The sequence below is a fragment of the Diorhabda sublineata genome, chromosome 3 (genome assembly GCF_026230105.1).
Source record: "Diorhabda sublineata isolate icDioSubl1.1 chromosome 3, icDioSubl1.1, whole genome shotgun sequence".
Classification (NCBI taxonomy): domain Eukaryota; kingdom Metazoa; phylum Arthropoda; class Insecta; order Coleoptera; family Chrysomelidae; genus Diorhabda; species Diorhabda sublineata.
Window position 1 is genome coordinate 36225629 of NC_079476.1, and position 25372 is coordinate 36251000.

The window sequence follows — 25372 nt, forward strand, 5'->3', positions numbered from 1 at the left end:
TTTTACCCGTTCCACTTAATCCATAGCGTTATAATCGTAAACCCAAGTGGAATGGTTTACGAGGCGTTTTGAGCATTGCGATAAATATTAACGAATGGCAAAACAGAAAAAATAAAGCGAAACCTTCAAGAACTTATGATGTGTCAGTTATTGAATTTTTTAGGGGAGTGTTTAACTGATTTACATTACAAGTAAAATCAAAATATCTTCTGTGGCGATAGTGAAATATTTAGTAGTGCCTCACAAAAATGCTAAGTACTTATATTCCGTATCAAATAATGCGATAGGTTCACATGATTGTATTCTGCGTTGCTACTAGCGTTTTGAAAATTTCGCTAATTCTTTCAACGCTCACTGCAACTCATCTCTTGACATGAGTGACGCTCTAGCCGCGATTACAACGATGGTAGTCGTTATGTGGAACGCCCAAAAGAATATTGCACCCAAGGGCTCATATCCGTATGTAAGACCGTGGCATACACCAAGATCATTGCAAGTATCAATTTCTGGCCTGATCTTTCGAAATGAAATACTATTTGATATTCGGGCGATTCTCTACATGTGTATTTTCTATCTTGGTCTTACGAATTTAAACATGTTATGATTTTAACCATAGACATAGTATTACTATATCCATGCTTCAGTATACTTCTACTTTTTCTATGGTTTTCTAATTCTGTTGTACTGCAATTCTATATATCATGTCAATTCTCAAAACAAAAGTCTGATTATGTCAAATAATCATAACCAATTTGTTCTTTGCCGTATAAAATTAGTATTTTTGTTATATAAATATAACGTTTAGAAATGAGTCTCATCAATCGGAGTAGTTTACTTAAATCTCATTTTAGTGCCATTTGCAGGTTTTATTGTGTAAAATCAAAAGACATTTCCAAATTAGTGAAAAATAATAAAGTAGTTGTGTTTATGAAAGGTGTACCAGAACAACCACAATGTGGTTTTAGTAACGCCGTCGTACAAATTCTAAGAATGCATGGCGTTACGTATGACGCTCATAATGTATTAGAGGACAATGCTCTTAGGCAAGGTAAATAAAATAATCAATTGAAGTTATTTATTTTAATAGCCTCTTTAACACATTTATATGGTTTCCTGTTACAGGTATAAAAGAATATTCAAATTGGCCTACCATACCTCAAATATATATTGATGGTGAGTTTGTTGGAGGCTGTGATATAATGCTTCAAATGCATCAGTCAGGTGACTTAATTGAAGAATTAAAAAAAGCTGGTATAAAAAGTGTACTCTTGGATAATCCACCAAAAAAAGATAGTTCAAAATAATAACAATGTAGTGAATGTATTCTGACTGATAATATATGTTGAGTTACAGTACATATGATTTATATAAGTCACATGTTTCCTTTTTAGATTAACAGAAATCAATCAAACTAGAATGTATTAATAAACATATGTATCATATTATTATATAATTAAAAATAGTCCCTCTTATGGATGTCTTTTCTTGATAAATTCAAAAACTGCTAGATAGTTTCCTACTTTTCTCTCTTTCTTAGTCTTATCATTAGAATCCTGTAGATTTTAAGTGTTGATCTTATTATTAGTTTGTTTTTCAGGTTCACAAAATAAGCTATATTACCACTTTGTATTCTTTCTTGTATGGCAGAGCTTGGTTTGGTTTGGTTGTTTATATTTTCTCAGATATTTAAATCTATTTACACCTTTCAAAATTTTACTGGTGTGACATCTTCATAAATACAGTTTTAGAGCCAAAGCTTTTACATTTTATTTCTAACTCTTTGGATAACCAGTACAGTTTTAACTAAAATTGATCAGTGTCTGATTCTATGAGAACTAATATGTGAGTAGATACTTGTTGTATGGATTTAAACCAAAGTATTGGAAATGAATAATCTGGAAAATGTAAGACACGTTTTAATGGCTATCGGGTTCTAAATCAATTAAAAACAGATGCTGTAAAATAAATATATTAACTAAAATTGTAATATAACAAAAGATAACAATATAAAAAACAACAAAACATAATATTCGCAAATATTTTATGTAATACCCAAGTAACAATGTAAGAAATATAAAAAATTAATTTCAGACTGAGATTCTTGATATTAGACTGATAATAAAATTGTTAGTTGGGTATGTAAGTTAAGTATGAGCAGTGTGCATCGAAATTTCCATGAAAGTCTTATCTCAAAACAATTTTTAGTAGGAGAGTCCAGGGGGATTCTGGGGTTTACTCGAGGATGGCTATTAATATAAGGATACTTTTGAGTACTTCCACCATGTATAGGTATCCTGTAGAGAATCGTGCATCATAATAGAAATTAAAAATATCGACAGAAAAACTTTTAAAGATATATTAATTTATTGAAAAGTTTTCATTTCACTAAATGATGATTCATTTCACAAAATAGCAAAAAAATACATTGATGATATGATACAAAAAAAATTTAATTAGCCAATTTTCACAATTCACAGTTGCAAAAATTGTTGAATTGTGTGTAGCTATAACAAAGTAGGTATTTTTCATTTAATTTAATTTTTTTACCCAATTTTTCATAATTTTATTTATTAGATTTAGCTTTTAGAAATAATTAAAAAATTGAATCAGATATAGGAAATGTTGAGATTTTATACAATCATAACATCATTTGAATTGTCTGATGAATAAAAGTCTGTGTCGCTTTGAATAGTCAGTCAGTCTTTTAAAGGGTTTCTTAGCAAGCCCTATATATACATATATATATATATATATATATATATATATATATATATATATATATATATATATATATATATAAAATTTTAAACGCTTTTTCTTCGTATAATCTAAACTTTAAAATCCAATGGGGTTTGAGTAAATCCCAATTTACCTTTATGGCTCCACCACTATTAATTTCGATCAGTTGTTTGAACAATAACCCTCCCTGCATTGCTGGTAAATCCACTAAAATAGGTGATAAAAATGAAAACAGGCTATAATAAATGGAAAAGTTTGACAGTAGAAAGTATTATTTTACTTCCCATTAACCAGAAAATGTATGACAAATCAGTTAATTGTTAATGACATATATTTTTAAGGTAAAGTAAATATCTATAAGGCATCGTGTTTTAGAAAATTAATGGCTACATTGGAGAATATCATTAAATTACATGAGATTGAGTCCTCCACTTTAATTTATTTTTTTGGTCAATCAATACCTTATTGTTGTTAAAAATATATTGAAACTAATTATATGATTCTATTAACTATTCTATATATGACTAGTTATATTCTAGATCTATAATCGATAGATATATCTAAGATATCAGCTTCAGTTGTATATCTATTTATCTGTCTACAAAATTTTTTCAGGTTTAGATATTAAATTTTGAAAATTTTTTATATTTCTTATACCTTTTATATATGTTTGTTTTTAAATGTTCTTGATTTTAGGTCTCTTTTGTTATAAAATTAGTTTTATTTTATGTACCCTAATCTAACTAATTTCATAACAGAAGAGACCTAAAAATCAAGACTATTTTAAAAATTTAGAGATAAGACTCACATAATAAATTAATTTGTCATTGAGCAAAAATGAAACAGTCAGAATATCGGTCAAAATAGAAGAAAAATATTTTATTCGTAACTATATCTAGTTTCGATGACCAAAATTATATTTGTAAATAAATATTAAGGAAGAAATTAGCGAGATAATCAGATTTAATATTATTTACAAAACGATGTCCTATTTTCATTTGTAACATGGCCAGGAAGGAAACCCATATTAATTATTACTGTCTATAAAAAAAGTTTACAGGTGTTTGTGAAATATGTGAGAGAAATAGATATGTCAAAAAGCTGGAATATGGGAGACATCTTTCTCACCAAAAAAACACAAAGCTAATGTTGTAAACTATCTACACACATATAACATTCTGACTACTTTTATTGTGAAAGTCAAATATTGTATGTATGGATTTTGGGGTATCGTATACACTGACCCAGGGGATCTATTATTTCTCCCTTTCGTGCTGCGATACTGGAGAACCCAGTGTTTACAGCTGATCTAATAATCCCACTCCTTTAAAAAAGTCTAGAATGTGGTATGGCTGTAATTGCTAGAGATCTTCTAGTTCAAGTGCTCCCGGGTGTAGTGCTCTGGAGTTTCTTATTGTTTCACACTTCCGAGAAAATGTGGATAGAAGTTTCGTCGTCTCTGTAAAGGATTTGCACGCCACATCATCTGCTAAGTTAAGCATCTTCAGGTATCTCACAATCACAACCACATTCTATTATTCAGTCTCGAATTCTTATCTTTTCACATCGAAAGCAGAACACATTTCCTCCACTTAACCTTAGAGAACGCACACTTTCCCTGCTCAAAATATCTTGAGCCATTTGAGTATTCTAATCATCGTACATAGAATCATGTTATTAATTGTGAATAGTTACGTAAATAAACACAAATGAGTGAATGCAGTCTTCAATCAACCTCAACATTCAAAGCATGGTGAACAGTGATCCCACGTCAAAGCATGGGGGACAGTGATCCCATGCTTTGATATGTAATGGGTTTCCAATCTTGAGCAAGGAGCGGTATTATGTATTTTTGAATAAAAAAGCAAGCTCTCCATAGTCTATGTATTTTGGAGGCCATATAATGAGATGCACACTCCCTAACCGCACCATCTCCACCAAAAAAAGGCAGTACTTAATAAAAAAACCAGTGCAAGAATTTTCACCATCACGTTTCAACTTTTCGGTTATCTATATCTCAATACCTTCGATGTTGATCAAAATTTTAGTGAATTCAATCAGGATTAATTTACTATTTATCATGGATCATTTACAAATGATTATCTCATAAAATATCAGCATCAACATAATCGATATAGTCATGATTTAAGAAAAAAATTTACAATATATAAAGCTTATAAAAAAATATATCACAGTTTGGTATGGCTATGTAAACCGAACCACACAAATTAAGATGCCTTCCTTATCAAAATAAAACAATCAAATATTAGAAAAAAATTTCAAGAAAAAATAATTTCTTTCCTCATACCCGCGAATCATTATATAAATCAAATATTTACATAAATACGAGGGCCTTTTTTTCAATCTCTGATAGGCTATAAATAAAAGACAAGTTCATATAAAACAATAATTTGCTTACCAAAAAATTGGTACACATACGTTTAGGTTAGGTTAGGTTACTTTTTGACATAATCACCGAGGAGATTGAGATATTTTTCATATCTGTGAAAAAGCTTTTCAATACCCTCTTCAAAAGTTGCCGCCAATGAATTAACGCACAATTCACGCACAACACCATCACTCATGAAGTTTTCCTCATACACACGACTCATTCTCCGAAGTATTTCTGCAGCACTATGGCCTTCAGTCTGTAGAAAAATAATTTCGGACATGTTTACGTGGCTGTAGCGCAACGCCGACTGACGCCTGAATGTCAACAATGGCGGAATGTGTAGTGCGAGAGCTTGGCAGTCGCCTACAGCCCGCGTAGCGTCTGCACGGAGCGATCGGAGGTTGAAAAAAAAACGGCCCTCGTAATATTACAAAATGCATTACACCTAATTTACTTATACTAAATAGAAAAAATATATTACTAATATCATCCTAATATTATTTTGTATATGGGTATTTGAAAAACGAGCAGTAATATAGTGAAGCTTAATTTGTATTTTTTGTGTGAAATCTCACGCGTATTATGCAATACAAAAAAGCTACTTCCCATTTACATTAAAACTCAGATTATTCTCACCTGTGCCGTCATAACTCAATTTTTTTTGGCCGAAGGATATCGTTAAATTGCCATTAGCTGCAGTGTTAAAGGCATCACCTGTTGTCACTATTGCATTGGATTATAGTACAGGTAAATTAGGCGATTTTGAGCTAAAACCTTAAATCAAATTGGGCGGTTTTGATTTTCTAGATTCTGCTTGGAACTTGTAACTCAAAAACGCGAATAACTCGAAAACTATGAGGAATACGAAAAAAAAATGTAGAGTACAAAATTCTTAACAAAAAAGTATTCCTCAAAATGTTCACTGGGTTTAACACACGGTGCAATTCGGAAAACAGTGTTAAAATTTGAGCCATTGTTAACTTTATGGTGCAAGTGGCCATTGATGGAAATAATCTTATTGTTGTTATGTCATTTTTTTTGTTAATAGCATTCACATTACGCCTTCGTTTTATTCACTGAGCAGTGACTGAGTGTATCAGTTCATTTGAATGTAAATAGAAAGTATCTAATATTTCACTTAACGCTCACAACGATTGTAACACCCTCTATGTCGTTCCACTTAAAGCCCGCGGTCATTAGAAGCGTTCGCTCGACGTTTCTTCAAAATTTATTAAGCACTTTGTGTACGAAACCCTGAAATCAATTTATCCAATAACTGCTAAATTAGAAAAAAATTAAATTTAGCAATTATTGAATAAATTATCTATTGATAGAGGTGGCATATTTTCTCTATATTTTTAAGCTTGACGCTTCATTAATTTAAGATGGCATACCAGTAGAAAGTATACCACGTGACCTCATCTAACGCGTCGAACATCAACATGAAATGGCACGTTTAGGTTATTTCAGAACATAACCTCAAAATGTTCTTGAGCATTGACGCCTAGTTATAACCGTACAAATCTGCTTAGGGAGAACTGTTGAGGCGTTTCTTTGTGTTTCAAATTTGTAAAGTTGTTTTTGTGCGTAAAGCATAGTTTAGGAAGGTTGGAAGTTGCGATAAGAAGCAAAAATTAGCCCTGCTAGGAAATTGAAAATTTCGACATTTAGTGTTAACTGAGGGCATATAAAATTCTTCCAAGTCTTTTAAGGCAGGACTTGTCAGTAACTGTGCAAGTCGCAAAGTTACAGACTAAGTCAAATGTTTTTTGTAAACAATTTCTCTTTCTCGCACATAATTATTTTTGTTAGGACAAGCTTTTTTGGGCTATATTTAAAGCTGAAGGTGATTTTTTTGTTTGAAATTATTACTACTAGAATTTACAACTCAACAAAATGCCATTTTTGCAAAATTAATTTCAGTAATACAGAAATAACTTCACAAAATGGTTCATTCGCCATATTAGAAAGTCCTTTGTTTATTTTAATAAATGATGAAATCAGCTGATTTTGACATCATTAACTTGAAATGTCCTGATAATGTCAGAATTGGTTTCATTAGGTTTGTTCTTGGTAGCTGCACTGGAACTGGACCAGTGCAGAACGCAATGGAGCATTTGTTGAGGTTATTTGATGTGATTGAGGCCTTGTAGTATTAACAATAATGGAAAACGACTTATTACTTTTTGATATTTTATATTCGTCCGATAACGAAGATGTAGTGACAGCGTTTCCAGATTACACTTATTACACTGCACTGGCTGAATTGACTCTAGACCCAGTGCAAGCAGTCCTGTTGCACTGCTACTAAGAACACTTCTTGAACTAGTTCTGCCCGTGCAGCTACCAAGAACAAACCTATTATGAGGCAATTGAAACATTAGCGACGAAATGAGTTATTTTTCACAAGCAGTTTTGTCAAAAATACTTTAAACTCACGGAAATCCGTATTCAATAGAATTTGACTCCTTCCCATGAGGAATAATTATTATTAAACTATATGTGTTCAATAAATCACACTATCTTTAATTTCTTGTTTCTTAGACCTGTTATATATGTGACAGATAAAAATTTGAAACGAACAGTCTAAACGTCAAATTTTTAAATACAAGAGACCCAAAATCAAAACGATTTAGATGCTTAAATCTACAGTGTCCAAAATGCGCGTTCTTCACATAACTTTCGTCTACAACTCCCATTGCATTTTCATATTAGTGGAAAAAAATTTCAGTGCTCGGGTACTTGGCGTTGTGAACTCTAAGTGTGAACAGCGATGAGTTTTCAGTATAAATACAAACTACCATGTCATTGTAGATATTACCAATAATAAGATAATATTTTGCATTCATAAATCCAAAGCGACAAATTCATCAATAAAGCTATATTAGAGTGATTCATTTACGAAAAAAAAGCTCAAGCAAAAAATTAATCTTCATATAGAAAAGAAAAATCTCTAAAGCGATTTCGAACAGCATAAAATTCCATCAAACTGATTTGCATTATTGTAAAAAGTGAATAAGTATTAGGAATTTGAAAACAAAACATTTTTTACAAGCACTTTAAATGGTAAAAGTACTTAAAATTGATAGCAAGAGCTCAAAATTAGAATTTTTTTTCTGTGTAGATTAATATTTTTTCGGAAATGAATCACCCTTCTGTAAATATTATGTTATTTTGGAATACTTATCCTAAATTATCAAAATTTCTGAATAAACAATAACATTAAAATTATCTGGTATCAGATTTTATAGTCTTGAGTTTTATTGTTACTATCGAATTACATGTTAGATTCTTGGTTTTTGGTTTTTCATCATAATATTATCACTACATCTGCATAGTCCCTTTCCCAAAAAAAAAATCAAAGCTAATTGTCTTAAAATATTCTTTGAATGGGTATAGTCATGTATTATCAAGTGATAAAACAGTGAATATATGTTAATCGACAGAGCATTATAATGAATATATTTTTTTACGACCTTTATCTTAAAATCATTTATATACATTATTGTTGCTAATTAAGTAAATCTTTTCACCACCAAGGCAAAACTTGTATTGCTTGTGTTGCCCAAGCATTTCTATCAAAACACCGAAAACTCTTAATAACTCAGCTTCAAGATCAAGAGCAACAACGTTTCACAAAAAAACTAACCTCTAAGGGTATTGAAATTGAATTATTAAGAAATATCTACGATTGTAGACCACTGGTATTAAACGGTACGTTTAACCTCCGATAAAGCTAGAGTTGATTATATAGGTAATCATATAATATGTAATAAATTGGTTTTTTTGTAAAATGTTTCAGTTTATTGATTGATCATAAGTAAAAAAAGCATTCTGTTGTACTACACGTGAAAAGCAAGCTTTTCAACACTTATACACAAACATTTCCTACCACCTAGACGATATTTTTCCCTATGAACTAGTGCTATTTCATAGAAATAAATGTCAAGTATTTTGTGTTGGTCGTCAGTATACCACTGAATCCTATTTTCCATACTAGTTGAGGAATATATACTGATATACTGTCATTTAAAAACTGTATAGAAATGATTTAAGACAAAACAATTTGTATATTTGATACTGATATAATGTCATTTAAAAACTGCATAGAAATGGTTTAAGACAAAACCATTTGTATATTTGTCATGTAAACCAAAAAAAATATCCTACCCGCAAACAATTTTAATGATCCCTAGAAATGTTTTCCACAACATAACTGCCTAATTTTAATATCACCTATTACTTTCAATTTACCATAGACGGCCGTTAACTTCATTATCATCTCTTTGATCCGTATGAAATATAATAGTGGCTAAACTAATCGAACATAGACAAACAGTTAGCGCTCCCAATAATATATAAACAGATGTTATCAACCAAAATGAAAACAAGTATAAATTCTTGTTACAATATTTTCCTAGAGAAGGATCGTAGTTGGGCTCATATTCTTTATACACCCATACAGATCCTGGAAATAAATCAAATATGCATTAAATTATAAACATAATTCATTTAATAGACATTTATAACTTCAGCATATGAATTTAAAGTTTCATACATTAATTATTTGCTGTTAAAAAAAATATGAGAAACAACTACTGGGTACTATATAATTATTTAACACGGCATCTGTCTGTTTAGAAACTATTAAACGGATTTCTTTTAATACGTAAAATGGTTCATGAGAAATGTTTAGGTATAAATTCCATAGAAATTTTGTGTGAATTGGTTAAAATTTGATGATAATTCTAAATGTTGCTTGACATACAATGTGCAATGCAAGGCGCAATATTTCTTAATAAAAAACATGCACAGTTTAAGCTGATTGTTCCATGCAAGATCTCACACTTGCAACATCATCAGTTTGGTGCCATTCTAGGGAAAAATCTAGTTACTTTTGGCTTAACAACCAACCTATCAATCAGGCTCCAAAGTCAATGCAGCAGCAAATATAATTATTGACAGTGGTCCACTAACCACTTTTTCACTTTGTTACTTATTTATTTAGTTTGGTTATCATCACTTTAAGCTGGTCACAAAATATTGAATCAAATTTTTGGTAAGGTATTTGTTTAATTGTAATTTGTAGTAATAATCTTGATTGATTCAAATATGTCATAATATTTTCCACATATAATTCAAATGAATAATTTTGCAGTATAAAAATCTAATCCTGACACATCAGGCTGATGCTACCTCATGACAGACAAAAGATGAAGAGTTCGGTCCCTAGTGAGTAATAAAACACAAACCTAAAACATTCTGTTTAGTTAATTAATTATTGAGAAAATGGTGATGTATTTATTGATTCAAATCTAAAAAACTTTTGCAGAATAAGGTAAGTTAACACTATATTGAATAACAAAATTTGCAAACTTACCAATAATGAACCATCCTAGCATAAAACAATTTAATAAAGTTTGAGTAGGGGATTGTCTTAAATTCTCTTCTTGTCTTTCTTCTTCTGTTTGTCTAACTCTTGCAGATAAATGTAAAAGTTGTTTTACTACACCAAATATACCTAGTAAACATAGTTAATTTGCATTTTTTTTTAATTTTTGCACTAAATCTTTGTTGTTAAAAAGATGCAGATAGTACAAGGATATGAGAAAAAAGAAAGAAGGAGTAATAGTTGATTTATCAGAAGCTGCCCTGTAGCAGGAACATATCTGTTATCAAATATATTTCTAAAAATTATTTTATTTTAAGAGGCTGTTTTATACTAAAACTGATTTAAATATACACTCCCCAGCAAAATTTATACTTAATTTCGATTGTTCCATCTTGTAAAATATTATAATAAATTATTCCAATAACTAAATTTAGACCTTCAAGGATGTGAAAGTAATTATTTTTTAATTTAAACTAATATTGTAGGTTAAATGTAATTTTAAAAAATGTACAAAAATTACTTAAAACCAAAACAATCAACAGATATATTCTAACATCACATATTTCCTACCCCGGCATCAATTACATGCTTCAAATCCCATTTATGATTTCATTGAAGAGTATACAATATTTAAATGAGTCTCAGAGATAACTCAATAACTTATAAAGCAGTTATGGCTGAAAACTAGCCCCACCATTACTTTCATTTAATTTCTCCAACATAATTTTGAACAATAAATTGTTGAGCATTTATATACCCTCAAAGACAATTATATTTTATTCAAAGCTGTGAGCTAGCCATACCATTATGCATTACTTTCATAAAATTTCTCCAAGGTAACTTTGATCAATATATGGTTGAAAATTTGTGTGACTTTAAGCCACTTATATGAATGATTTCAAAATACACCATTTATTACATTGTTTATATGTTTTGTACAGCAGCAATAAGTATTAAGATTCTTATCAAATTGAAAAAAATTCATTACAGTTTCACCCAAATAAATATGTTAATGGTGTTAGGAAGTGAATTAATAATTTTTAAGATATCCCTTACCTCCTACTAATAAATAAACTGGAATGTATTCTCCCTGTGGACAGTCATATAAATACATAGAACCCATTACTATCATACATATTGGAATAACAATTGTAACACCTAATATTATAGTACATCCCACTAAAAACAACAATTCTCAACTATGGATTTTGATACTATAAAAATAAATTGAACTTACATGTGCCTAATACAATTATAATTACATTTTTCAGAAATTCTAGGACTCCTTTACTTGTTTTCTGTGCTTCTCGTACTCTTCCAAATAAAGAATCATATGAGGGAGGTGGGGCTACAAAATTAATAACTCATTCAATAGTTAAGTATTGTAAGTATATTGTCACATATGGTACCTTCTTAATCAATAAAAATTATAATTATTCTAGTAAAATTTTATACCCTAAGAAATTTTATTGTTTTAATTGGATTTGAATCTTTTCCTAAGAAAATAATTTTGTAAAATCAGAAACAAACACAATTGGTAAAAAATGAATGTTAGTTTGTTACCTATATTATTATATTTAATAACTATGTTTACCATTTGGATTAATTGCTTCTTCATATGAAGGAGGAGCACCATGTTCTGTAAAAGCTCCAGACATATCTAATGAAGTTGGTAGTCTCTCAGATTGGAGTAAATGTTGTGATGTTCTTGGCATTTAATCACATTGAAACGTATTATATTAATTATAATGTTTCTATCATTTTCAGTTTTTAAAACGTCTTCCTTATAAACCAAAACCAAAAATCAAAATTATCCATCATCAATATTTTGGCAATACGTCAATTGTCAATATATAGCTTCATAAATAAATTAATTTGAACATCTATCTGCAGGGATTTTTGGAAACTACGATCGGGTTAACCTGATCATGATCTGAACATTCGAAAAGTAATCTCAGAAGAGAAAGCTTCAAGAGGTTAGTTATAATTTGTAAGTTATTGAATTTTTTAGTGGAGGGCTTAACTGGTTTACATTAAAGTAAAATCAAAGTATTTTCTGCAGTGATAGTAGTGAACGTTAATCATGATGTTATGAGTAAACGCTTAGAGGAATGCAACGTATGGGGAACACCCAAAAGATCATTTTCGCACCGCAAACGCTTAGTGGAATGCACCCTACATGGTTACTTTTGTTAATTTTTTTTGGCTTTTCGACATAAAAATAAATATGTGTACAAAAAGTTGTTGTTGATTACATTTTCGGCTCCATTGAAATTATTAATAGATCTAAAATCTGTTAAGCATCTGAACTAAGGTCTATAAATATAGAAGAGTTATATTATAAATTAAAACAGTCAATTAAAATAATAAAAATGAGGTTTTTGTACTTGAATTTTGAATTTGAAAACGGAACGCAGCATTCGGATTCTTCCGAAAATTCTTTATGCCTTTTAGGTTAAACTGTTAGAAACACAGAAAAGGGTTTTCTCATAATACTACGTTAAAATTGGAAACTCATGATAAAATATACTCCATGATAATATTCTTCGCTTAATTCCTGTACGATTCTACATATAAGACTATCGTGCTATTACGCAAATAGTAAAATAAAAAGAAGAAGAGATTAAACTTTTACATTTAACTTCATGGTATATAAGAGTCCGATAGATTTTTAAAATTAATCATCTGAAATGGCGTCAATTTTAAGATCTTCAAAATTTGTTAGATATATTGCCGGATTTGCAAGAAATGTTGTAGTAAATTCTCCCAGAGAATTCGATGGTAGCTTTATTAATACCTCTCAATGTTTGTGTGGTATTTTACCAAGGTATTAAATAGATAACCTTAAATTACATCATGTAATAAAATTACTTTTTCTAGCAATTTTGCGACGCAGACCTCTACTTTAACAGAACAGAATTTAGAAACCAGCTTACGACGAATTGATCAAGATGTAAGGTAAGTTTGCTATTGAGTATGTTTTGAAGTTTACATAATCAAAAAGTTGATAACTAATTATAATCAATAGATTAATTTAACGTAGTTATTTGAAAATTTTCAGTTTGATTTATGCTAATTTGTTTTTCCAGAAAATCTGGTAGAATATCAAGAAGAGATATTGAAGATGTTCTTGAAGAAATCCGACAAGCACGCTCTGCTACCAGCTCGCAATCTTTATTGGTCATTCGATGTTGTGGAAATTTGGTTCCAGATGAACTGCCAGAAATTCGTACTAGATTAGTTCAAGAAATATGGAATACCCTAAATAAACTGAATGTTCCAATGGACATTTCACATTACAATGCTCTTCTGAGGGTTTATCTAGGTAAAATTACTTTTAAAATCAATTTATTTCTCAATTTTCACAAAATTTCATTTGCATTATTTGAGAATTCTAATTACAGGATGTATTTTTAATCAATGAACATTTTTTTTAGAAAATGAACATAATTTTTTACCTACCGAGTTTTTAAGTGAACTGGAAAGCAAAGGTCTGGAACCAAACAGAGTTACTTATCAAAGGTTGATAGCAAAATATTGCCAAGATGGTGATATTGAAGGTGCTACTAAAATATTGGAATATATGAAAGAGAAGCAAATGGCTGTGAATGAAAATGTCTTTAATGCATTAATAGTTGGGCATTCAAAATCTGGGTAAGTTTTTATTTAACTGATTTTATATATTGATATCATGTATCAGTTTGTTCCAACTTTTTTTGTTTGTTAATAACTCTTTAATAACATTTTAACCATATACATGTACAAAATTCAATTTGATGGTTTGGTTTTAGTTAAACAAATATATTATGGATAGAAACTATGCCTTTGAAATATTCATATGAGGAGTAGTAAATACAGAAAATGTGTGTGTTTTATCAGTTCACTTACCATTTTATGTTTCTGAAATTGTTTGGAAACGTCTGTAGAAGCAATCTGTTATTGTGTTTGAATTATTCTTGATGATTTATTTTGTTCCTTTGTATGTATGTAGATGTTGGGGTGTTTGACCCAAAGAATCTATTGTGTCCCCCTTTCTTGCTGTAATACTGGGGAACCCAGTGTTTACAGCTGCTCTGTTGATCTCACTCCTTTTAGAAATTTCAGAATCTCGAATGGCTGTAGCTGCCAGAGATCTTCTTCTTCTATTCGTACACTCCCAGGTGTAGTGCTCTGGAGTTCTATAGAGCTTCTTCATCTGCTAATTTTAGCATCTTCAGGTCTCCATTGAGGCGACAGTGCTCTGATAGGATTCCTGTTAGTATTTGTAGATTATTCTTAGGTTAATACATTGAGAAAATCTTCCCTGGTTATAGTTTCCCAGCAGAGTCTTTGCCTGTCTCAGCCCCTATAGGTTGTCCCAATAATTGGTTTTGAGGACTTATATCTGGTTTCAAATCAAAACTCTATTTTGGTATTATTTTTCTTTGGTTCTTAACAGTTCACAATGACATATTTATAAGTTGCTATTATTTGCTTTATTAAAATCAAATTATCACAAAAATCTGCAATCTATTAGATTAATTCATTATACTTTCAATTATTTTTAGTGATATGGACTCTGCTCGGGGTATAATAAATGTAATGACACAAGCAGGATTGGAACCCAGTGCTGACAGCTACACAACACTTATTAGTGGTTATGCTTCTAAGGGAGATGTGGAAATGATGCTTAAATTATTAGATGAATGTGACAGTAAAGAAATATTTCTACTGGACAAAGATTATTTGGATATAATATATGCCCTTGCCATAAATGATCATAACCAGCATATTCCAGTAATTCTTAACAAAGTACGTAAATCTATTGGTTACAATCAAGATGCTCTTAATATTGCTTTAAGATTGATTAATAAAGGAAAAGAAGATGCCGCTTTCCTTGTATTGAAATCTATGGTTAGATCTACCAAAGAAGATGGTACTCCAGCTCCAACAGGGCATTTTTTTATTAAACATTTGGTGAAAGCTGATAGACCATTAAATTCTATTTTGCAGTATTGTAATCGAATGGAAAAAGAAAATATGTATGATAGAGCTGTTTTACTAGCAGCAGAAACTAGTCTTCAATTGGGAAATGAAAAATTAGCATATCCACTTCTTGAAGAACTTCAAAAACGAGGCGTTCAAGTACGACAACACTTCTTCTGGCCACTTCTCATATCTAAAAGTCAAAACAATAATGGGATTATAGATGTATTGAAAAAGATGCAAGATTTTAATGTAGTCCCCAATAATGAAACTATAAGGGAATATGTTATCCCTCATTTGAAAGGAAAGAGTAGTGACATTCTAGCTTTATTGCGAGATGGAAATGTATCAGTTGGTACTGCAGCTGCAAGTTTAGTTAATGCTTTATTATTCAAAGGTGAAATTAAAGAAGCTGCTTCAATAGCCACCACAATACAAGCTTATTATCATCCGGAAATGATAAAAAGGCCATTAACTAATTCGTTTTACAAAAGTAATGATCTACAATCATATATTGCAATATTAAGAGCAGTACATGATAATATCGATCGTAAAAATGTTATACAAAAACATGATGAAGATGAGGAAGATTTTTCTGATAGAATTAATAAAGCTGAACTTGTTGGAAATTTTGTTATGGATTTAACGTCAAATTTCAAAAAATTCATTGAAACAGTTGAAGATGTGTTGGAAGCATTATGTGAACAAGGTCTTAGTATATCTTCCTCTGCAGCTGAGAAAATCGAAGACAAATTGGGTGAAAAAATGACAGATAAAATTTCGAGTTTGCTGGGAAAACTTACTTCAGGAGAATTGACACCAGTGGCATTCCAAAGAAAAGGGCCTACATATGTCCCGTCACACCAGATGAACATACCCCAATTAGAAAGGTTAATTCATAATCTCACAGCTAAAAAACAAGAAACCAACGGTTTAAAGAGACAATTGTTAACACTGTATTATCGTGAGAAGGATCTTGCAAAAACTGAAAAACTTATAGAAGAATTGAAACAATCAGATTTTGTTTTCACTAGTGGTATATATTCTCAATTATTAGACATTTATGCGTACCATGGAAACTTGGAAAAAGCTCTAGAATATTACAATTTATCTAAAGAAAAACAAGGAGAAAACTTTACACTTGATAACACTAAAGTGATCAGATTAGCAGAACTGTATTTTAAACTAGGACAGTTGGATGAGGGTATTAAAATATTAGAAAATACCCCAAGGGACCCGAAACAAGAGGAAAAAGGTTTCACTTATACAGCTTATGTTTGGAGATTTCTAAACAGTGTTGCAGAAGAAGGAAAAGTGGAAGAACTAGAAGTATTGTTTGATACTTTGGTGAAAAAGGAGTTTATTGAAGTAAATAACGTACTTTTGGGTCCGCTTATAAAAGTGCACCTTATCAAAAAAGACATTGACAGTGCTTTAAAGAAATTTGAATGGTGTGTTAATCAATTCAAAGCGACTCCTTGGAAAAATGAACTTGCTTGTCAATTAATACAATCTGAAGATGCGGAAAAGCTTCAAAAACTTACAGATTTAAGCACATCAGTTCATGGGGAGGTCAATAGCTTATATGATTTAGTATTTGCATTTGTTGAATGTGGCAGAGTAAGACAGGCACGAAAAATATTAGAAACGCCGGGATTACAAAATAGAGCACAGAGGATTAACAATGCTTGTGAAAGATATCAACAAGAAGGTCTTATAAAACCCTTAGAAGGATTGAAAGATGCTACTAAAGATCTCAATCACATTGATAGGTCAGATATCTATTATCAATTGTTACTAAGTTACCAGAAACAAGGTGATGTTGATAAAGCTCTTGGATTGTGGACACAAATGCAAGAAGAAGATTTAGCCCCAAGTGATCAATTTTTACTAACTCTTGGGGATTTCCTAAAAGAAAAAGGACAGCAGGTTCCATTTGTTTTACCACAACAATCAGTTCAAACTCAAAATTCTACACAAATACCTAAACAAACGCCTCAAGCAATGTTTAGACAGAAACTACGATCTGGAAATATGGAAGAATCATTGAAAATTGTGAAAAATTTAGGAGATCAATTACCTGTTATAGATTTATCAACTTTAATAGAAAAATTATTACAACAGGATCGCTTATCAGACGCCTGTAAAATAACATTTGATATATTAGATAGAGGAAATCTACCAGTAAATAAAGTTTTCAGATTTTTACTAAATAAATTAGCTTCCGCTGGAGACATTGATACATTAACAAAAATTGGACAAAAAATAGATGCAGATGTTAAAAGACTTGTATCCTTTGACAACAGAATATGTCATGCTAATTTGGTAGCTGGTAATGCAGAAGTATATTTACAAAAGTTGAATAACGACATTGATAATGCCAAAGATGAAGATCTAAATATATTAGGAGAACAGTTTCCTAGAGGAGGGGCATATGGTATTTTAGAGAAGTTCCCCAATTTAACTGAACAATGTAAGTATAATATTTCTCAATAAGTCTTATTCTTCTGCCTTATACCACCCCATACCCTCTCCCTTCATTTTTAATGGTGTATCTTCCCCGATTCTTTGACAAATTTTCACATACAATTTAATCATCTTCTCCTCTTTCAATATTTTGTTCGACTTTTTCCACTTCTATCATTATTTCTTGTGATACTCTCTGTATTTTTTATTCAAGTTTCAATGTTTACACCTATTGAATTGTACTGATTTGTACCTAACTTTTAATTCTTTTTATTTTAACATTTCAAGTTTGTCACAAATGTGTTACTCATATGATTGCCAACTTTATTTACTTACTAATTTTTTTTTTCATAAAAAAAATCAGTAGTTGACCGAATTTAGTAAATAATTTTGCTATTGTTTAATTCTGATACATTTGAAAAATTTCTCATCCATTTCATAAAATTTTACACTGGGTTAATAAAAACAAAAGATTGTTTATAAGATATTCTATTCTCTGACTTTTTCTTTACTAATTTTTTTCCTCCAAAATGTTTATGACTGATCATATTAACCCCTTGGTATATCTTCCCACACATACACATATTACATTTTTTCAGATGAAAATTTGGCCCTGAAATATGCCCGACGAGGAATACTAGGACCTTTGAACGTACTTTGGACTAGCTATTTCATAAACGAAAACCATGAGAAAGCAGAAAAACTTTGGGATGAACATTTGAAAGATGCTCCAAGAATAATGTTTCAAAAAATTGTTCAAACAGCACGAGAGCAACAAAACGAAACACTTGCTAAAAAATTAATAGAACACTTGAAAATTACCAAAGTATCTGAAGGAGCTATTGGCAATGCATACAGTTGTTTACTAGACGTTTTATTCAGTAAACAAAATTATGAAGAATTAGTAGAAACATTTGAAAGGGCAATGAAAGCTGTACCAATAAATTGTTTAAATAGGACTGCCTTAATAAGGTGCAAAGAAGCTTACGAAAAATTGGGAAAACCTTTCAACTACACAGTACCATCTAGAAACAATAAGAGTAATTTAACTACTGAAGAATTATCTTAGTTTTCCAATTATCGAGATAAATGTGGATGTAGTAATAAGCTATTAAACAGGAAGATACAGTAACGTTCAAATTATTCAAGAGATCTGCCAGAAGTTTAGTTCAACATTTATTTCAAATATATGTTTTAGTTTCATTGTAACACTAATTTATTAACTAAACGTTTTAATGTAATCAGTTTTTTTCTCAATTTTATGTGGGATATTGGATTAGAGAAATTTTCCAATTTACCCAAGAACCATTTAAATAAATACCCCTACAAGCCACATCAAATAAGAAAATTCTGATCACATTGTTTTCTACCACTATACCAACACTCACAATGCAGGATACCATTTTTGAACCAAACTTTCTCATATGCTTCAAACTTTTTATCCCCTATTTACGTCTTTTTTGGATTTTCTTGCTTATAATGCTTAGACTTTTGGATGGAGCGTCTAGAGATATATCTCTCTCTTGCAACAACTTGTTTGTTCAGTCCACAGTCTTTCCAATGCACAACCAAATTAGAAATTAATGAGTTATTTAATCAGTAGTTTTTGTTCATTTGCATTATTAATGTTTATTGCATGCAACAATTTTCTGTTTTTTTTCTTGCATTTTTGAGTAAGGGCAATTCTGCGCATTTGGCGAGGGCCTCTACCCCCCAATGCCTAGCTACGTCCCTGATGGTTATAGAAATATACTTAATTTTGGTGTAAACGTTATTTGTATCACTTCTATTTCAAAATATCGAGTTTATAGAAATTTCCATCACATTTCTTACTTAATAGAATATAATTCTATCTGTATTTTTGTTTTTAAATAAATTCTTTATTAAACTCTTAGCAATTATTTCTCCTGATAACATGACAAACTCAGCTGCGATAATTTTCATCCATAATAGGAGTGGAATACCTACTGTAGTAGGCAGTAATCAATACAAAAAGTTGAATGATTTTTAATCTTACAAGTTGAAGCAATAAATAAAAATTACATAAAATAGTATATTTAAACCATATTGGCTAACGACAAAACATGTAAGCTTAGAAATAAGTTCAAAAATACTGTATTAACATTAAGATAATTCTAATTCTTAAAGTATTTCTAGATCACAATGTCTTATTTCTGGATACTTTTTCTGAAAAAGAAATAGTAAATTAGTACATTTGGCAACTGTGTTGTTTTGTTGATTAGTTTGGTTAAATTTTTGTTCACTGGTTTTGATGGTTCTATGTTTTTTTTTTTCTATGATTTTTGTAATGAATGAAAAATATATCTGAATAGCAACTATTAATTATTGACGATTTACAATAAAATGATATTCCTCAATCTGACTTCATAAGTAAATTTTAATTTTTGTATTATACTCACCCTAAGTTTCATTTCTATCCTATCTATTTCTCCACCCATCATATCTACAATATTTTCGCCATGTTTAAGCATAAATTCCTCTATTTTATCAATGTTATCTATTGTCTTAAGTTCCTAGAAAAATCCAAGAAAAACGTTTGATACTATTAAGCTATTCCAATTCAACTTACGTCTAACAAATCATTTAAATCAAGTTTATCTAAATATGATCTAGTTAACTCCCTTCCATCAAAGTCCAATTCAGCTTTATACCGGACTAGATAACTTCCCATATCGATACCCTTTACGTCGTGTATTGCCCTGATCATAATATCTTTTTCTAATTCAGCATTAATTTTTTCAAGGCTTTCCTCAGGAATGGATCTGTAATATTTGTAAATATTTTGTACAACCTAAGATTATGAGTGTAGAATCTAAAGGTATATTCTAATCTACCAGTGTAAACTCAATAGAATGTAGTGATAAATTTTCAAACCAAAAGAATACCCTTTTGAACCATATTTCACAAAATTTTATCCATTTGATAGTGTCCTGGGTTATTTATCTTTTGAAGCAATAGTAACAATTTTTTCATCTTTTGTTTATATTTTTTAGAACTGTGATATTAATCAGCAAAGTCAAAGAAATCCTCACTTAAACTTCCTTCATAAACTCTGGTAAAGTAGGAATCTAGTAGAACAGTTCAGTTTGTCATAATTTATCATGAGATTCTATTGAAGTTTATATTGGTAGATTATAATTAAGTTGCTTGAAGATTTTAAATTGATATCCTTATTTTTCATACTGTATATCACATTTTGGTGTCATACGATCCAAAAATTTCATTTGGTATGTATGAAACTCTTGATTTATAAATTGAGTAGGACTCACAAAGATTTTAGTGACTTAAGAACTATATAATTGCACATTTGTTCAACTACAACCAAAGTTATAGCTGAAATTAGCAGAAATAAATATTGTGAAATCATTTATGTAGAATGATTCAATAGTTTCACAATGTTGTTTTAATTTCTCTTATCATACCATATCATAATACTTTATTTCATAAAACCCATAATGTATATATTGATTTAAACCAAACATTGAACAAGAAATATAAAAAAATATTTTTGTATAAAAATTATTTAGACAGAGCACAAAAGTATTTTTACCTTCCAACAAGAGCTGCTACATTGGTGTATATTATAAAGGATGCAACAGAACCCAAAATGCATCCTACTAATAGAGATCCCATGGCATCTGGCACTGTGCTCTCAGTTAATGCAGAAACACCTATACAACCAGCAGCCAATACTACACCAATCACAGCAGCAAAATCTTCAAGAAGCACCACAGTCACACTAGGATCTTGTCCTCTAAAAACTAAAAAAGCAGTTAACTGAAAGTATAGAATCATATATTATCCTCTTAATACTACAAGATAAGATTGTACAATCAGGCCGACTGTTCTCTATGGATGTGAGTCCTGGGAGCTAGCCAAGAAGTCATGGAGAAGAACAAATGACGAGCTGAAAAGAATAAATATCGAGCCTAATATTACGCAAATAGTCAGATAGTTGAGAGAGGGAATTAGAAGAGGCAGGCTGAAAAAATGGATAGGAGAGCTAACATCAGATTTGAGAAGAGAGGTAATAACTGAGTGGAGAGACAAGAACAGAAACCGATCGAGAGTTATAGTAAAAAGATTAGAGAAAGAAGAAGAAAACAGAGCCCAAAGATTTTGAAATATATATTGTGTAAATTTTTTTAATTGTTAAAAATAATCTAGTCCTGCGCCTTTAATGCCTGAAGTGTTGTGATATACGAATATGCAAATATTTTGGAAAAAGATCTTGGTAAAGTAACTGCAACAAGCAAAAAATCCTTTGGATGAACTTTTTCAGTAAATAAAATAAGTAGTAGATCAGCACTTTTTCTAGGATTCTTAATTTTGGACAATTATTAATCTAATAATTAATCTAATTTTGAGATATACTTATCTTCCATAATTTGTACTAATGATTAAATTTCAATAATCTATTGGCTAACTTACTAAAATCCATTACAGACATATTGGCTTGTCTAGCACCTTTCCTGATAGAATTAAATGCAACTAAACAAGTAGCACCCTCAGAGACAAAAGATCCACCTAAAGTGATGTAGGCCTGTAAAATAGATAATAAAATATGTACAGTTTACATCAATGTCAAAATAAAACAGAATTTTGTTACCCAAAAAAAATCTTCTAATGGCACTGGATTTATTAGACCTGCTATTCCATGGTAAATAGACAAGCCAGTTCCTACACAAAATATTCCAACACCTGAAATAAGTGATGCCACATATTTCATATTGGAATATCCGTAAGGATGATAAGAATCTGCAATCTAAAGAACAGCATTTAGAAGAATAATTCTATTTAAAAATATTGAATTACCTGAATGGATTTGTGAATACCATATGCTAGAATAAGTTGATTTATTGTATCCGCTAAAGAATGTATGCATTCTGAAAACATACTATGGGATCCAGTCCAAATCCATGCACATAGTTTAGATAAAAAATTTGCTCCATTTCTATAAAGATGTAATACTTTTCAATAAAAGTGAATATATTAATTAATATTATTATTATAATTAATACTTTTAAAGTAATTATGTTTCTAATAAAAAATCAATTATTTCAATATTAAAAGTTTTAATAACATACATTACCACAGCTGTAAGAACAACCTTTCCAGATCTACTCATTAATCCACCATCATCTTCAATAACATCTGAAGATTTGCCCATTTCTCTCCTAAAGTCTCTTAGTCTTCTTTTAACAGTAAAAATATCTGAAAATATCAAACAAAATAGATTATAATATCTAGTAAATCTCACTTAAAGGAACATTTGAAAAATATACATACTTTGCTGGTATTTCTTTCTCTCAATATCCCTTTTTAACTGTTCCTTTTGAAGATTTTCTCTAGTGCCCCAAATTTCAAGAGCTTTAGCTTCAACATCTTTTCTCCAATATACAGTTATAGGAGGTTCTGATTCGTAAGGTGATCGTCTTTTAGTTTTTGGAAGTGCTTCAAGATCAGATGGCTTTAACAAAAAATCTGACATAGCCTTAACAGGTGTGATGAAGTTTCTTTCAAGAGATTGCACTGATAAATCTACCCTTTTTCTTTTTTTGGGGGGTGGTTTAGCTAAAAAATATAAACTCCTCCATATACTACATGAAAAAATCGTTTAATAACTAATAACCTTTTTCTTTTTCCGGTTCTTTTTCTCCTTTTCCTTTAAGTTTTTTTATAGTGTCTGCAGATAATATTCTTGCATTTTCACCTTCAGATTGCAAACTCTTCTCTTTGACATTCTCTAAAACCACTGTTGATTCCTTCTTTACTGTAGTTTTAAGTTTTGGTGATATAACTTCCAATACGGGTTTTGATTTTTTACTTCCATCCTTTTTGGTATTAGCATTATCAGTTTTGTTATCGTTGCTGGGTTCATTACATAATATCTTGCTCCATGATATGGAACGCCAACTGATTTTATTTTCTAATTTATAGAATATGCTTTTATGTCTAACTACAACCAAATGGATTTGTTATGTGTATACATTTATATAATTACATTCCGGAATTTATGCAGTTATTTAGGGAAAATACTAGGGAAATTAAGGAGTAGATTAAAAGTTCCAAAAAATATTTATAAACCAACTTATATACAGAGAACAAATTGTATTAAAAATGTTCAATAAATTTGGTAAAATTTATTACAATTGCAACTTATTGTTGTAAATAAATAAAAAAAAATAAAAATATTTTGGTAGTATAGAATAATGAAACTTTTTATATCGCATTGGTTAAGGAAATAATGTGTAAAAAAAATAATACTATCTAAAATTTGTAAAGAAAAATCTTTCTACGAACCATTCTGATGTATACAGCTTTTTTCACAGAAACTTATCGTTTGGTATAACACATATTTAGATAATATTAAAGATTTACGACTTAACATATTTTTAAAAAGATCTTATAACTTTAGGTTAGCCATTTGTTGACAATAAAATTTGTGCAGTATAAAATCGATTATATTTCGATTCAATATTTTGACACGATTCTAATTTCATCATTAAAACCATAGACTACACAAATAGGACAGTCCATGCAAGAAATATTGGAATACTATATATAAAGGGTGCATTCCACTAAGCACTCACGATAATCACGTTCAAGACAACGATTTACCCGTTCAACTTAGTCCAGAGCGTTATAATCGTAAACCCAAGTGAAATGGTTTACGAGGCGTTTTGAGCGTTGATATAAATATTAACGAATGGCAAAACAGAAAAATAAAACGAAAGCTTTAAGGGGTTATGTTATAATATGTCAGTTATGGAATTTTTCAGTGGAGTGTACACTCCATAAACTGATTCATATTATAGTAAAATCAAAATATTTTCTGAGGGGAAAATATAAATTTGAAATCAATCAGCTGATGGCCTTAGCACAAGATGAAAAATGTCATTTTTGTTCTCATAATTTGATTTACTATGGGAATTATTAAAAATATATTTCTTTTGATTCTGTGAGTTTAGATGTGTTGTAGATTTTCAACAGATTATTCTAAAATTTTAATTCATATATATTAAACTCTTAACTTTATGATAAATTTGAACTGCATTCACAAATCGTAGGTTGAAGATTGGTGAATATATTAATTTAAGCAACTACCTTGTCGTAAATGTGAGCTTAGTAAAGTGGGTGGGACAGATAAATTCGTATGAATTTAAACATTTCTTCAAATTTGTTATGTGATTTGTGAAAACAAGCAATAATAACAGTTTTCAAATATCCGATTCTTGTTTCCAGTAATTTTATATATTTATTTTCAGTACTTACTTATTACCAATCTTTTTTGTATTATAACATTTTCGTAAACAATTAAAACAAGAAGTTCGATGAACTCGTTTGTTAGCTTGGGAGTAGATGTCTTTTTTTTATTAATTTCTCAGGTCAGCTGG

The 25372-nt window shown here is 30.1% G+C and overlaps 4 protein-coding genes across 4 annotated transcripts; 2 read left to right on the forward strand and 2 right to left on the reverse strand.

Annotated features, from left to right (window-relative positions):
• The first annotated feature begins 718 nt into the window (after positions 1–718).
• Positions 719–1472, forward strand: LOC130441631 (glutaredoxin-related protein 5, mitochondrial). The gene is made up of 2 exons (XM_056775395.1): positions 719–1048; positions 1123–1472. Exons 1-2 carry the CDS (start codon positions 808–810, stop codon positions 1302–1304), a joined length of 423 nt encoding a protein of 140 aa, XP_056631373.1. The 5' UTR covers positions 719–807; the 3' UTR covers positions 1305–1472.
• Positions 1473–1959: 487 nt separating this feature from the next.
• LOC130441630 (transmembrane protein 272-like) lies at positions 1960–12431 on the reverse strand. The gene is made up of 5 exons (XM_056775394.1): positions 12118–12431; positions 11761–11871; positions 11580–11702; positions 10512–10652; positions 1960–9599 (listed from the first exon to the last, which is right to left on the reverse strand). Exons 1-5 carry the CDS (start codon positions 12236–12238, stop codon positions 9382–9384), a joined length of 714 nt encoding a protein of 237 aa, XP_056631372.1. The 5' UTR covers positions 12239–12431; the 3' UTR covers positions 1960–9381.
• Positions 12432–13141: 710 nt separating this feature from the next.
• On the forward strand, positions 13142–19842 carry LOC130441148 (leucine-rich PPR motif-containing protein, mitochondrial). The gene is made up of 6 exons (XM_056774707.1): positions 13142–13350; positions 13404–13481; positions 13613–13848; positions 13961–14177; positions 15071–17961; positions 18554–19842. Exons 1-6 carry the CDS (start codon positions 13214–13216, stop codon positions 19021–19023), a joined length of 4029 nt encoding a protein of 1342 aa, XP_056630685.1. The 5' UTR covers positions 13142–13213; the 3' UTR covers positions 19024–19842.
• LOC130441150 (proton-coupled zinc antiporter SLC30A9, mitochondrial) lies at positions 19813–24464 on the reverse strand. The gene is made up of 11 exons (XM_056774708.1): positions 24279–24464; positions 23608–23934; positions 23265–23549; positions 23063–23189; positions 22791–22929; positions 22585–22740; positions 22407–22518; positions 21526–21736; positions 20545–20737; positions 20375–20488; positions 19813–20141 (listed from the first exon to the last, which is right to left on the reverse strand). The coding sequence occupies exons 1-11, from the start codon at positions 24364–24366 to the stop codon at positions 20097–20099; spliced, it is 1797 nt and encodes a 598-aa protein (XP_056630686.1). The 5' UTR covers positions 24367–24464; the 3' UTR covers positions 19813–20096.
• Between the last annotated feature and the right edge of the window lie 908 nt (positions 24465–25372).

Coding starts and splice junctions, on each gene's coding strand:
- LOC130441150 (XM_056774708.1), bottom strand. CDS start 24,366: ATGTTAAGTCGTAAATCTTTAATATTATCTAAATATGTGTTATACCAA. Junction 23,935..24,278: donor AAGCTGTATACATCAGAATG/GTTCGTAGAAAG, acceptor ATTTGGTTGTAG/TTAGACATAAAAGCATATTC. Junction 20,738..21,525: donor GTAGCAGCTCTTGTTGGAAG/GTAAAAATACTT, acceptor CAAATATTACAG/ATCCATTCCTGAGGAAAGCC.
- LOC130441631 (XM_056775395.1), top strand. CDS start 808: ATGAGTCTCATCAATCGGAGTAGTTTACTTAAATCTCATTTTAGTGCC. Junction 1,049..1,122: donor GGACAATGCTCTTAGGCAAG/GTAAATAAAATA, acceptor TTCCTGTTACAG/GTATAAAAGAATATTCAAAT.
- LOC130441630 (XM_056775394.1), bottom strand. CDS start 12,238: ATGCCAAGAACATCACAACATTTACTCCAATCTGAGAGACTACCAACT. Junction 11,703..11,760: donor TATAATTGTATTAGGCACAT/GTAAGTTCAATT, acceptor TGTTGTTTTTAG/TGGGATGTACTATAATATTA. Junction 9,600..10,511: donor GCTAGGATGGTTCATTATTG/GTAAGTTTGCAA, acceptor ATTTATTTCCAG/GATCTGTATGGGTGTATAAA.
- LOC130441148 (XM_056774707.1), top strand. CDS start 13,214: ATGGCGTCAATTTTAAGATCTTCAAAATTTGTTAGATATATTGCCGGA. Junction 13,849..13,960: donor TCTTCTGAGGGTTTATCTAG/GTAAAATTACTT, acceptor CATTTTTTTTAG/AAAATGAACATAATTTTTTA. Junction 17,962..18,553: donor CCCCAATTTAACTGAACAAT/GTAAGTATAATA, acceptor ACATTTTTTCAG/ATGAAAATTTGGCCCTGAAA.